Source organism: Peromyscus maniculatus, chromosome 7 (genome assembly GCF_049852395.1).
Source record: "Peromyscus maniculatus bairdii isolate BWxNUB_F1_BW_parent chromosome 7, HU_Pman_BW_mat_3.1, whole genome shotgun sequence".
Classification (NCBI taxonomy): domain Eukaryota; kingdom Metazoa; phylum Chordata; class Mammalia; order Rodentia; family Cricetidae; genus Peromyscus; species Peromyscus maniculatus.
The window spans coordinates 54,112,812-54,127,212 of record NC_134858.1 but is presented as its reverse complement, the minus strand read 5'-3'; the positions used below and the strand labels follow the sequence as shown (position 1 = coordinate 54,127,212).

General features: G+C 42.7%; 1 protein-coding gene across 1 annotated transcript in view; it reads right to left on the bottom strand.

The window, feature by feature from the left end:
* Positions 1-183: 183 nt before the first annotated feature.
* Snupn (snurportin 1) overlaps positions 184-14,401 on the bottom strand; it is a 31,587-nt gene continuing 17,369 nt past the window's right edge. The window contains exons 6-9 of the mRNA XM_006971546.4: positions 10,991-11,088; positions 7,081-7,158; positions 4,345-4,425; positions 184-2,486 (exon numbers count right to left, since the gene is read on the bottom strand). Coding sequence (XP_006971608.1) covers positions 2,175-2,486; positions 4,345-4,425; positions 7,081-7,158; positions 10,991-11,088 — 569 coding nt within the window. The 3' untranslated portion in view covers positions 184-2,174. The remainder of the gene's footprint in view (positions 2,487-4,344; positions 4,426-7,080; positions 7,159-10,990; positions 11,089-14,401) is intronic.

Below are 14,401 nucleotides of genomic sequence, written 5' to 3'. Positions count from 1 at the left end.
GGATCTGGTGCCCTCTTCTGGCCTGTAGTCATACATGCTGTATACATAATAAATAAACATGTAAATAAATCTTAAGAAAAAAAAATCATTTCTAAATAAATGTAAGAAGTGGTTTTATAATTCCCAAAGAAATATGACCAGGAGACATACTATTATGTATGATCAATCAAACCAGCTCCTCACTTAAAGATATTAGGAAATATTTATTTTAAACATATCAAATTGTACTTGTTAACTTTAGTTGAAATATGTTTTGACTTATACATGCATCTGTCTCCCGAATGGGTAATTTGAGGAAGTAATCCTTCCAGGTTTATTTTGGGGTTTACTTACTTATTTACTTATTTTTGAGATAGTGTTCAGAATATAGCCCAGGTTGACCTCAAACTCATAGCAATTCTCCTGTCTCAGCTTCCTAAAAGTGTTGGGCATAAGCCACCATACCCAAAGCCTAGGCTTATTACTAAGCCAAGTCTGGCCAAATTGCTAGGACACTGACATGCACAATCCCCAGACTGATAAAGCTGGCTGCTGAAAGAAAACTGCAGAATTCAAGACTCTCAAACAGGCTAGGGATGGGAGCCAAGGCATATAATCACAGAGACTTGGGAGGCTGAGACTTGATTGAAAATTCAAGGCTTTGCCTGGGCAGAAAAGCTAGTTCAAGGTCAGCCTGCAGAAATGTTCCTTAACATAAGGAACACCACTGTATTTATATAGCAAATCTGACCTAAATACAGGAAAGAGCTTAGATAGGCAAATGCCTAAACCTGTAGTCAGTGGGCTCTCTCACCGGGTGAGAGTCAAAGCAGAGTTTCTTCCTGTCTGATCAGAAAGCTGCTCACACCCAAAAGAGCAGATGCTTCAACAAGCTCCCCTGGATGTGCTGACCTGTGTAAGCAGGCTCTGCTTAACCACTACTTTTGAACAGAACCACCAGCTCTGTTCTCAGAACTAAGGAACTCAAAAGGAGTTCACTCAAGATCAGACCTAGATCCCTTTGAAAGTTTTTCCATGGGGAGACTTTTTGTTGAAGAGAATGGTGAGGTCAGTTTGTCCAATAAGAGAGGTCCTAACAAAGTGGAAAGCAGAGTGGGCTGCAGATTAAGGCCACAAGACCTGGAATATACTTTCTGAACGGAGTGAAAACTAACTGTTTAATTCTAAACACCATCTTCTTTCATAGCTGATGAGGAGCTTTGCTTCTGAAGGAATCTTACACCAGGGCTTTTCCTTAACTCCCTGACTAGGACACAATCTAAGCTCCCTCTGTCTCCCAGCCTCCTCTCCCTAACTTTCCACTTCAATTTTGTACTTGAGCCATGCTGAACCTACTTGATTCTCAATCAAGTCCCACCCTGCTCTAGGGGAATGCTGCTATGTTACATCTAACTCTGAGGGCCTGCTTTCTTCCTGGTCTGCCTTAGCCCAGCTCCACCCTCCTCTGTGAAATCTGCTCTTCCTTTGCCCCTAAGCTCTAGGTACCTTTCTGCACTAAAGCAATCATTTCACCATGCTCTACACACTATGAGGTTTATTTCTCACTGGGTAACACAACCCTCAAGGTCTTGTCTACCTCTATAACCCACATCTCAGAGGCACAGCATGAGGTTTATCTCCTGATAGGGGCTCTAACATTTCTTGAAGTAAATGAACCCATTAGCATTTTATCTCTGGGAAGGTCTAAACCGTAGAAAAATCACACTTGTTTTCTCAGAAGAAGGAACATATTCAAATACCAAGAACTGCAGTTCCTGGTAAGACCTTTCAGAAAATGGCATTACCAACAGCAACTGGAAACTCAGCAGAACGTTCAAGTGCTAAAAGGGGTGATTGGGCCAAGATTTGAACAGTCATGCCATAAGTAAGGGAGTAAGGGGAAGGTGGAAGAGATATCTAAATCTTAATAATCATAAGCAACTTTTCTTAAGAATCGCATATATTTACATTGTGGACCTGGGGGGATATATGCACACAGCAAAGAGATATTCAAATCTACCTGGATTCCAACTCCACCCAATAGGGACCCACCCCCCCAAAAGTCTGAGCCAACATTCCAGACAGGGGTGTCGAGCTGTTTCCAGTGGGGTGGGTTTGGAAAGTGCACTCTGAAATAAGGTCACCTCTTGCTATCACCACTGTCCTCTTCCCCAGTCTTTTGTGGGCTGTCCTCTTTAGTTGTCCATGAGGTTCTCGGGGCTGCGGGGAGGACTCTTCAGCTTCGGAGTAGATAGGTGCTCCAGCTCATAGTGCCCATTCTCAGAAGCCTTGTGTGTGAGTTTATCCTTCATGTCCTCCTGGCTCTTCTTGTGCTCAATAATCTGTTGGAGCTGGTGCCCGGCATATTCTGGCTTGGTGGTCAGAGGGCCAGCTGGCACGGCTACACCGAGAATATCTGACACCATGTAGGGGCGCAGCCAGCCCACCAAGGGAGTACTCCCAGGGCTATAGTGGGTCTGTCTGTGGTAGAAGAGAAGTCCATCTACCTAAAGGAGGAAAATCAGGAATCATCATGACTGTGGGCCACATATTTCCAAAACAGCTATACAGAGGCAGTTCTTGTGGGTTGTTTCTTTGGGGGGGGGGGACAAGGTCTCTCTATTATGTAGCACATCTATCCTGCTATGTAGACCAGGCTGGCCTTGTACTCAGAGAGATCCATCAGCCTCTGCCTTCTAAGTGATGGTATTAAAGGAGTGTGCAACCACGCCTAGCCAATTTTTCTTTTTTTACTCTAAGCTGCTGCCAGCAGAAAAAATTCCTTGCTTTTCATATGAAGTTTCTTAAAGAAAGGGCTGGGGCTAGAGATAGTAGTATACACCTATAACCCCAAGATTCTGCAGGTTGAAGCAGGGAAGATCTCAAGATTAACCAGACTGAGCTATATTGTGAAACTTCTTGTCCAAATGAAGAGGAAGAGAGAAAGATCTAAGAATAATAATAAAAAGAAAAAAACAAACAAAAAAAAACCCCCCACTGTTCCATTTACAGAATGCTTTCTACCTATTGTTTTACTTTCTTACACACACAGAGGATATTTGAGAGATGGGGGTTTTTAACATAGAAAGTTCTAGGCACCTCTGTAAAGATGCGAAGTATGAAGCAGGAATTCAACCTGAATCTATGTTTTCTATCCCCGGATCCTGGGCACTTTCTACCACCACAAAGTCTGAATAGCAAAGCTGAGCTCCTCATATGGGATGAAAAGCCCAGTCTGGTAGCCCGACCAAGGCACCAGACTGGGCACAGGAACAGTCCTAAACCTCCCCCTAGACTGTTTGGAGCCATATTCTGGGAAACTCGGTTTTTCTAAACGGGAAAACCTCCTACAGCCCCATACTTTCTCTTCTGTGATTCAGTGACTCACCCCTTAAAAAGCATTTCTTGCCACTGGGATATAAGAGTTATAAATAAAGATAGTGTTCTTACCACCTTCTTAATTGACTCCCAGAAATGAAGCAACTTAGTCTTTGTCATTTCCTTATCCAGGAAGCTGTGATCCTTTATACAATTAAATACACTTCAAGCAAAACTTGACCTGACTAAGCAGAATTTTAAAAGGGATGAGGGGCAAAGAAAACTTTGCTTGTTAAGAGAAGAGAGAGTGGCCAGGCAGTGGTGGCGCACGCCTTCAATCCCAGCACTTGGGAGGCAGAGCCAGGCGGATCTCTGTGAGTTCGAGGCCAGCCTGGGCTACCAAGTGAGTTCCAGGAAAAGGTGCAAAGCTACACAGAGAAATCCTGTCTCGAAAAACCAAAAAAAAAAAAAAAAAAAAAAGAGAGAGAGAGAAGAGAGAGTAACTGTAGGTTCTGAAGATGATAAAAGACTATCCCAGACTCAGGAGTTCCTGGGCACAGGAGATTTTCAGTGCTAACACATGGCAAGTCTGGACAAAGTAAATGAGTTGGCTCTACTACCATGCCACTCACTGGTTAGCAAACATTGTTATCCCAGGAACCATCTGTGCTTTGACCAAAAAGGGATCAGAGGTTCAAGCATCTGTTGGGGTCAGTCAACCACACATGCCTCGTGTCTTTACTGTACAACCTGCCATGGCAGTCAAACAAGGCACACAATGGTGATCTAGGATGGAAGAATCCTCGGCTCTTCTCTAGGCCTGTTTCCCGGGGTGATGGGGGACTACTGAATTCTGGTGTTCTGACTTTAGGAGAGGTGAAGTTGAGGCTCTGGAGGGCAGCAAGTACATTATTTCCTTAGAGTTAATTTTCAGCCCTGTTTTGATGTTTAGACACAGCAAAATCAGAGGATCTCTTAAGATTTCATGTACCCCAGTCTCCTTGCACCCTATAATCATGTCAGAGCAACAGACAATGGTTTCATTACCTCAAAAGGAAAATCCATAGACAGCACCTTACACAAGCTCTCAGGAGTACACGGGAAATTCTTCAGCCCCACAAATTTAAACTGAAATATAAATGAGAACAAAGAGTTAGTGTGTGTTTCAGATGATACTGGCTCTAGTGACTGAAGAGCTTTATCCAATAAGGTTTTCTTTCCAGCACTCAAGAAACTGAGGCAGGAAAATCACGGTAAGTTTGGAGTTCATGGTCAACCTAAGCTATCAACCCTGTCTTTAAAAAGGGGGCAGGGTTGGGAGAGGAAATAGAAAGAAATTCAAATGCTTAGACCCCACTTCCAGCACTCTAAGAACTGTCTAGAAGTATATGTTTCACCACGTCCCAGGTACTACTCAAAGAGATCTAAGCTAGTCTGGTTCACATAGCAGGCTCTAGGCCAGCCTGGGCTGTACAATGAGATCCTGTCTCCAAAAATGCTAATAGGCTGTTGGATAATAGTTTTCTCAAGATTGAAACGTTCTATCCCGCAGAGAAGCTCCTTAGGCAGGGAAACAACATAGCTTCAGGAAGTCTCTGAAGTTGACCAGATTCACTAAGCCATATCACCCTGCCAGAGTAAACAATAAAAGCTGAGCATCTCTCTCAGAACAAGATGCAAATACTCTGCAAAGAAGGCTCTGAGACCAGACAGCGGCCTGATGAAGCAGAAACCAGCTGAGATGCCTGGAAGGGGTTTAGAAAAGAGTCACTTGGATAGGACACTCTCCAACCTGTTGAGCTGCCTGCGGGTGCTCAGATTTGCCAGCTTTTGTGAGCTGTCACCCATGCTGGGGTGGGCTTTGGTGATGCAGTCATCTTTGAATCATTTCTGTTCCTGTAAGTAACCCCTTACCCGTATTCCTATAACTAACCCAAAAAAAACTCATTGGTTTACCATGTTGGACTTTGGGGGAGTATTGTACTTTGTTCTATTGTGGGTTCTCTATCTGGGGTGACTAAATGTGTGTTGTGTCTCCCCAAGAAAACATAGGTACAGCTCAGTGGTAGAATGCTTGCTGAGAATGCATAAGGCCCAGGGTAATTGAACACACACACAAAGCATTTTATACTAAGCATCATTTTATACCCACATCATCACATAAGGATTAAGCTATGAGGAGGTGTGTGTGTGTGTGTGTGTGTGTGTGTGTGTGTGTGTGTGTAATTTAATTTGGTTCTTACAATAACTCTTGATAGTATCCTTTATTTTTAGAGATGGGATCTCCCTCTATAACTATATTGTCCAGGCTAATGTCAAAATTGAGTTCCTCCTCCCTTGGCCTCCAGTGTGTTAGGATTACAAGTATGTACTACCTCTCCTGGCTTATTAGTGCCATTTGCAGATAAAGAAACTAAAGCAAGTGAGGCTATTATCCTAATAATTACCATTATTATTTTTAATGGCGCTAGGGATTGAACCTAGGTCTTTACACATTCTAAACAAGTTCTGTAAACTGAGTCATACCTCCAGCCCTTACACTAGTAATTATTAAACTCACAAACAGAATTCAGATCTGAAAGTCTATTAAACTCATAGTCTTCCCATTGTACTATTATAATATGCTGCCTTGAAAGATAAACTCATTAATCAAGAGTGGTAGCTCTGGGGCTGGAGGGATGGCTCAGTGGTTAAGAGCACTGGCTGCTCTTCCAAAAGACCTGGCTTTGATTTCTAGCAGCCACATGGTGGTTCCCAACCACTTCGAGGAGATCGGATGCCTTCTTCTGGTCTCTGTGGGTAACAGGCAATGTAGACATATAGGTAGGCAAACACATATATACATAAAATTACAAAATAATTTTGGGCCATGCATGGTGGCACACACCTTTAGTTCCAGAACTCAGGAGTCAGAAGCAGGCAAATTTCTGAGTTTGAGACCAGCCTGGTCTATAAGACAGCCAGGACTATGTACAGAAACCTTGTTTAAAAAGAAAGAGAGGAGAGGGGGAGAAAGAAAGGATAGAAGAAAGGAAGGGAGGGAAAAAGGGAGGGAGGGAGGGAGGGAGGAAGGAAGAAAGGAAGGGAGGGAAAAAGGGAGGGAGGGAGGAAGGAAGAAAGGAAGGGAGGGAGGGAGAAAGAGAGAGAGAAGGGAGGGAATTGTGGCTCATGCTTGTAATCCTAGTACTTGGGAAGCTGAGGCAGGAAGATCAGGAATCTAGAGCCATAGCTACATAACCAATTCAAGGCCAGCTTGGGCCATATGAAACCTGACTTCCTGAAGCTATGTTGTTTCCCTGCCTAAGGAGCTTCCCTGCGGGATAGAAAGTTTCAGTCTTGAGAAAATATTATCCAACAGCCTATTAGCATTTGTGGAGACAGGATCTCATTGTACAGCCCAGGCTGGCCTAGATCCTGCTATGTGAACCAGACTAGCTTAGATCTCTTTGAGTAGTACCTGGGACGTGGTGAAACATATACTTCTAGACAGTTCTTAGAGTGCTGGAAGTGGGGTCTAAGCATTTGAATTTCTTTCTATTTCCTCTCCCAACCAGGCGGTGGTGGCGCACGCCTTTAATCCCAGCACTCGGGAGGCAGAGGCAGGCGGATCTCTGTGAGTTCGAGGCCAGCCTGGGCTACCAAGTGAGTTCCAGGAAAGGCGCAAAGCTACACAGAGAAACCCTGTCTCGAAAAACCAAAACCAAAACCAAAACCAAACAAACAAAAAAACAAAACAAAACAATAATAGAAGAAAGAACTCTGTAATCTTAACAACAGCCTTACAGGATTAATCTTGGTTTTTTCTCCAAGTCCTTCTTCTTCTGGTAACTTTGAGTGCATCCAGTAGAATCGGAAATCAGTCTGCCACAGAGAAGGTTGAGTAAAAAGATAAAATATTGTTCGTCTCAAACTCTTGTATGAATGAAACATCTCATTCTAATAGCCATGTGGCTTATAAAGACCTAAGCCCTGCTGTTGCTATCCCCATTTCCATTTACAACCATTAAGTTATCAAAATTTTCAAGATTTTAACTGTATGTGGAGTATGTTTCAGACGACAAGATGGATCAATGGCTAAGAGCACCTGCCATACAAACCTGTAACCTGAATTTGATCTTTATAACCCATACTTGGAAGATGAAAACCTTCACCCAAGAGATATCCTTTGACGTCCATGTACTTACCTTCACTCAAACACATCACAGACACAATTCTAAAATCTATTTCCATTGTTTATATTATACAAAGTATTATATTACATAAAAGCATTTTCATACAAGTGTATGTTGTAAAGATTTTTTTCTTTTAAAATTTAGGAAAGCTGCTGGGCGGTGGTGGCGCACACCTTTAATCCCAGCACTCGGGAGGCAGAGCCAGGTGGATCTCTGTGAGTTCGAGGCCAGCCTGGTCTCCAAAGCGAGTTCCAGGAAAGGAACAAAGCTACAAAAAGAAACCCTGTCTCGAATAACCAAAACAAAAACAAAACAAAACAAAACAAAAAAAAAAATTTAGGAAAGCTGCCAGTCATAATGGCTCAAACCTGCAGAAATCCCAGCATTTAGGAGACAGAGGCAGGTCATCCTTGGCTACATAGTGAAATCGGCCTACAATACGTAAGGCCTGTCTTGACTCCACTCTCCTTCAAAAGTAGGGTGGCTGGGCATGGTGGCTCACACCTGCAATCTGAGCAATCCGAAGTCTGAACAGAAGAACCACAAGTTGGAGGCCATCCTGGAGTATATAGCAAGTTCTTATATTTACTTATTTATTTAGTTTGGTGGGGGTTTTTGTTTGTTTATTTGAGAGACAGGATCTCTCTCTCTCTCTCTCTCTCTCTCTCTCTCTCTCTCTCTCTCTCTCTCTCTCAATATATATATTTATATATCCAAATGTCTTGGGATTTTCTGTGTAGACCAGGCTAACCTCAACCTAACAGAGATCTGCTTACTTGCCTCTATAAACTCACAGAGACCTGCTTGCCTCCCTGGGTGCTGAAATCAAAGGCATGTGCCAGCAGGCCCAGCCAATACCTGTAATCTAATTAATGAATCTTCCACCTCTTTTTGTTTGTGTCTTCACTTATTTATATTTTATTTATGAGTGCTCTACATATATACCTTCATGTCAGAAGAGGGCACTAGATCTTATTATAGATGGTAGTGAGCCACCACGTGGTTGCTAGGAATTGAACTTAGGACCTCTGGAAAAGCAGACAGTGGCTGAGCCATCTCTCTAGCCCTTGGTTTGATTTTTCAAGACTATCCTGAAACTTGCTCTGTAGATCAGGCTAGCCTCAAATTCAGAAATTCTACTTCTGCCTCACAGTGCTGGGATCAAAGGTGTGCACCCCCACTGTCCAGCAATCTTCAGCCTCTTACATAGGGTGAGGTAGCTTGTCAAACAATAACAACACCACAATCTTCACTCAGATATAGTGGGCCATGACTGTAACCCCAGCATTTGGAAAGCTACAGCAGGATTGCCCACAAGATTTAGGCCAACCTGGGCTACATAGTTCTAAGCCGGCTTCAGCTACAGAATGAGACTCTATCTTTAAATAAACAAACAAATACATAAATAGATGGGCCATGGTGTCACACACCTTTAAACCCAGCACTTGGAAGGAAGAGGCAGGTATATCTCTGTGAGTTTGAGCCTAGCCTGGTGTTACAGAGCAAGTTCCAGGACAAAACAGAGCTACACAGAGAAACCCTATCTGGAAAAACAAACAAATAGATGAATGAATGAATGAATGGATGAATGAATGAATGAATGAATGAATAACTTCACCCACGCTCTAGGAACTATATTATCATTATTGCTATTTTACATGTTACGGACTCTGAGAATCAGAAAGGTGAAGTCACTTGCCTGGTTGAACAAAGAAAGTATTGTGAGACCTAGATTCCTTCATTCCAAAGCACATTAATACTAACTCCCTTGCTTCATTTTAATCTGGCTCTTAAAAAAACACTACAATGCTGAATCTTTTCCTAAGTACTTGATTCTCTGAATTATTAATGTGCATCCTTCTATGAGACACTCCTTGTTCTTTTACTTTGCTTCTGGAAATTTGAAACGATAAAAGTAATTTTCTTTTTCTTCTGTGTTTTTGTTGAGACAGGATATCATACAGCTCAGGCTGGCCTCAAACTTGGTATCTATCAAAGGATGGCCTTGAACTTCTGATCCTCTGTGAAGGCTATAGGCACGGACTAGTATGAGGTGCCGGGGACTGAGCCGAGAGTTCTGTGTATAGTAGGTATGCATTCTACCAAGTGAGCCGCATCCTCAGCCCCTTGATTTGTTGTTTTGTTGACATAGGAATGGTCTTGCTATGCAGCTCAGGCTGGGCTTGGAATTCATGACATTCTTCCTGCTTCAGCTTGTACTAAAGGGACCATAGGCATGAGCTTCCATGCTGAACTTGTCTTTTCCTTATAGCATAAATATATATGTGGTTTTAATTACCAAATCTGTAAGCTGTAAATATATGTGGTGAGTATCCTTTAACAAAACTAAAGGGAGGGCTGGTCGGTAGTGGCACACGCCTTTAATCCCAACATTTGGGAGGCAGAGGCAGGTGGATCTCTGTGAGTTTGAAGCCAGCCTGGTCTACAGAGTGAGATCCAGGACAGCCAGGGCAACACAAAGAAATCTTGTCTCGAAAAACCTAAAGCAAACAAACAAAAATAAATAAATAGAGATAGATAGATAGATAGATAGATAGATAGATAGATAGATAGATAGATAGATAGATAGATAAACTAAAGGGAAACATGAACCAGGAATGATGATAAAAACCTGTAATCCCAACCTCTTGGGGAGACTGAGTCAGGAGGAGGATCATAGGTTTGTGGGTAGCCTAGGCTACATAATGACTTCTTGTCTCAAAAACAAAGTTAGGTGAGGGCTACTTAAAGAGCTCCAGGCCACCCAGGGCTAGATAGTAAGATTCTATATCAAACAAACTGAACCACCACTAGCTGGCATTTCCTGAAATCCACCATAAGGTAATAGGTATAAAGAAACAGTCTAGCAGGCTATCCCACTGTGGTGATGCATGCTTTTGATCCCAGCACTCAGGAGGCAGAGGCAGGAACATCTCTGAGTTTCAGGCCAGCCAGGGCTACACAATGAGACCTTGTCTCAAAAGAGAGAGACAGACAGAGAGACAGACAGACAGACAGTCAGTCCAGTCAGTCAATCTGGAGCTAGGCATTAAGGTTCGTGCCTTGTAATCTCTTCCTATAGCAAGCTTTGAGATTTGAGGCTTTGTATCATATCAAGGATGACCTGGCATTTTCGGGGTCAGGATGTGGTGGGTGAAGGAGGGAAGGTACAGGAGTTTATTTGATGGTGTTGTCTGCATAAGATGGCACACTTCTAAGCCTTCAATCATTCCTACCACAATCCTCTCATTCTCTGGAGCGATGCAAGGGGGCGGTCCCAGCTGCACCTCTGCTGTGTCTTCTTCCTTAAGAACTGCTGTATTTCCCTTAGTTCCTCAGACTTCTTTTTAAAACTAAGCTAATTCAAACACCCTCAAAGATGCAGGGAGCATTAGATAATGTTCTTGATTACCACATCCTGTATCTACCAAGAAGTTGGTCACGTACCAAACCCACATGCTGAACCACCTTCCCGGGAGGAAAGAAGACAGGAAAGGCATGAGGAGATTATCAATCCTTACCTGACAGTCATAAAAAGGGTGTCCCCTCCAGCACATCACATCCAAAACATAGTAGGTCTGGTTCACCTCACTGTAAATGCAGTCCAGAATGGTGTAGTCTACAGATACAAGGAAGAAAGTCAACACAGAACTCAACTTCCAGCCAGAGTTCCGTTCACCACAATGAAAGGAGCCTCATCTTAAGAGGCTCAAGTCAAACAATCCGTAGGGCTTATGGCAATTGCTAGTGCTAAAGATGATGGATTCATCAAGGAGAGAGTTCTGCATAGCCCTTTCTAGCTACTTGGCATAGCTGAAGGATGTTATGAAATAAGACAGTATGAGAGATCACACTTTAGCAAGTGGGAATTCTAAACAAGTTGGGACATTTATTTACTTTTAGAGAAGCTCAGGTTTTAGTTTTGCTTTGTTTTTTTAAGACAAGCTAGCCTGGAATTCACTATGGACTCAAAGATGACTTTGAACTCCTGATCTTCTTGCTTCCATCTCCCAAGTGCTAAGATTATAAGCAGGTACCATCAAACCAATATTTTATCGTTTTAAGACAGGACTTGACTTTGTTGCCCAGACTGGCCTCAAACTTAGGGCAGTCCTACTGTCCATGACTTCCTGGATGCTGGGATCATGAGCACCTGCCACCGTCCCTAGGTTATTTTTATTTTATGTGTATGTGAAAGGTTTTGCTCTGTTACCCAAGCTTGCATTAGCCTTCTGAGGGACTGGACACAGCCGAATCTGGCTTATAATTACCTGTTACATTCTTACTGTAAGTGCTGTGCCGTGTGAGGAATATCAAGTATAACTTGTCACTTGCTTCAAGGAAATAGATATAAGATGATCATAGAAAGAGTTTATGTATGTCACACAACATCAACTATGAACAACAGGAGTTCTAGGAGAAAACTGGAGTAAAGGGAGCAGGCTACAGTGCCCCTTGCCTGTATTCTCTGAACTTGGTAGGCTGAGGCAAGAGAATCAGGAATCTTTCTTTCTTTCTGGGTTTTTTGTTTGTTTGTTTGTTTTGTTGATGTTGTTGTTGTTTTGTTTTGGTGTGTGTGTGTGTGTGTGTGTGTGTGTGTGTGTGTGTGTATGTGTGTGTATTTGAGGAGACAGGGTTTCTCTGTGTAGCCCTGGCTGTCCTGGAACTCACTTTGTAGATCAAGCTGGTCTCCAACTCAGGGATCTGCCTGCCTCTGCCTCCTGACTGCTGGGATTTAAGGTGTGTACCACCACACCTGGTGAGGATCAGGAATTTAAAGTCATCCTTAGTACATGACCAACCTGATCTCTACATGAATCTGTCTGAAGAAAAACAAAAAGCCAACCCAACAGAGAAAGCTACCTTTACTACAAAACACTGAAGAAATCATCCTTCCACTATTTTCTGTCTGCCTAGAACTAGAGGATTGAGGCCCTAGACCAGTACAGGGTAACTGCTTATGGGTCAAGCCCTACAAACCATTATCTTCTAGGTGCTGAGCAGAGAGACTAACAAGGCCAAAGACAAGTTTTTGGATCCACTAGAACTGAAAAACAATCAGTTTTTACTCCAATTTCACATTAGATTCTGGAGCACCCAGCCCCATCCAATGTCTCCACAAGACTCAGTGAGTGTGAATCAGCCCTGGCTCTCACTTTGCTTGGTCCACCTCTAACCCCATGCCCCCCACCTCTACAACTGGCTTGATTGGCCCCTAGGGTCCCACCTTAACATCAGGTGTCCAATTTCCTGATTCATGTATCCACCTACCATCCCCAGGCATTCACTCATTTCATTGCCTGACCTCCATACCCTGGAAATGCACACACCTGCTCCTACAATCCATCTCTAGGCTCCAAGGGTGCATCCAGTAGACCTGGGAATCCACCCAAACATGTTAGAAGTCCACCCCCAACTTCCCTGGGTTCACTCAACACTCAAGGCCCCTACACTGAAGCATCAGAAATATTCCACTCTTCCCACCATCAACTGAAATGCTAATTACTACATCTGGTTTACTTTCTGCTTTTTCCTATGGAGAATATTTGCAAAGTTTTGAACTTTGTTCTATCCCAGAACCTGTTGAACAGACTTGATGTTAAAAACAAACAACTGTAAAACATGGAGTCAAGGGATGTAATTCCATTGTTAAAGTACTTGTCTGGAAAGCATAAAGAGTCATGGGTTCAATACTCAACAATATTCAATGTTCAATAAAGCAATATCATCCTTAGCACACATCACATAGCAACTCACAGTAGTTTATAACTTTAGTGCTAGGCGGTCCGACGAACCCCTTTGGCTTCCAGGGCCACTGCATGCAAGTGGTACACAGAAATACATGCAGGCAAAATATTCATACACACAAAATAATAAAATATATAAAGAAAATTTTAAATGTAAAAAACAAATACCCCCTCCCCAAAATTCTTAGCCAAGCAAGGCACCATCTTGTACTAGTAAAAAAATTGCAAATGAACCATACATAATGGCACATGCTTATAATTCTACTACTTGGGAAGTAGATCAAATGGTTTCAAGTCTTGACTACATGGCAAGTTTGAAGATAGCCTGGCTATATAAGACCTTACTTTTTTTTTTCCTTAAATGACAAAAACTTAGTAAATAACTAGGCATAATGGTACATGCTTATTATCTCGGTTTGCAGTCCTAGCAATGGGGAGGCCAAGGTAGGAAAATCAGGAGGTTCGGGCCAGCCTGGGTTACATGGTGTGCTGGACAGTTTTATGTCAACTTGACATAAGCTAGAGTTATCTTTGAGGAGGGAACCTCAATTAAGAAAATGCTTCCTGCCAGGAGGTGGTGGTGAACTTTAATCCCAGCTCTTGGGGATAGAAGTAAGTGGATTTCTTCAAGGCCAGCCAGTCTACAGAGGAAGTTCCAGGACAGCCAGGGATACACAAAGAAACATTGTCTCAAAAAAAAAAAAAAAAAAAAAAAACCAAAATAAGAAAGAAAGAGAGAGAAAAAAAAAATGCTTCCATAAGATTGGGCTATAGGCAAGCCTTTAGAGTATTTTCTTAGTTATTGATTGGCAAAGAGAGCTCAGCCCACTGTAGGTGGTGCCACCCCTGGGCTAGAGGTCCTAGATTCTATTATAAAGCAGGTTGAGCAAGCCAGTAAGCAGCACCCTCCATGGCACCTACATCAGCTCCTGCCTCCCAAGTTCCTGCCCTGTTTGAGTTCCTGTCCTGGCTTCCATAAATGATGAACTACAATGCAGAAGCATAAGGCAAAAAAGCCCTTTCTCTCGAACTTGCTTTTAGACGTGGTGTTTCATTTTAACTTAAAAGTTTTATTATTATGTATGTTACATGCACATGGGCATGTGCTATGGCACACATGTGGAGATCAGAGGACAACTCTTAGAGTTAACCACTCTCTAACTTTCACTGTGGGCTCAAATGCAG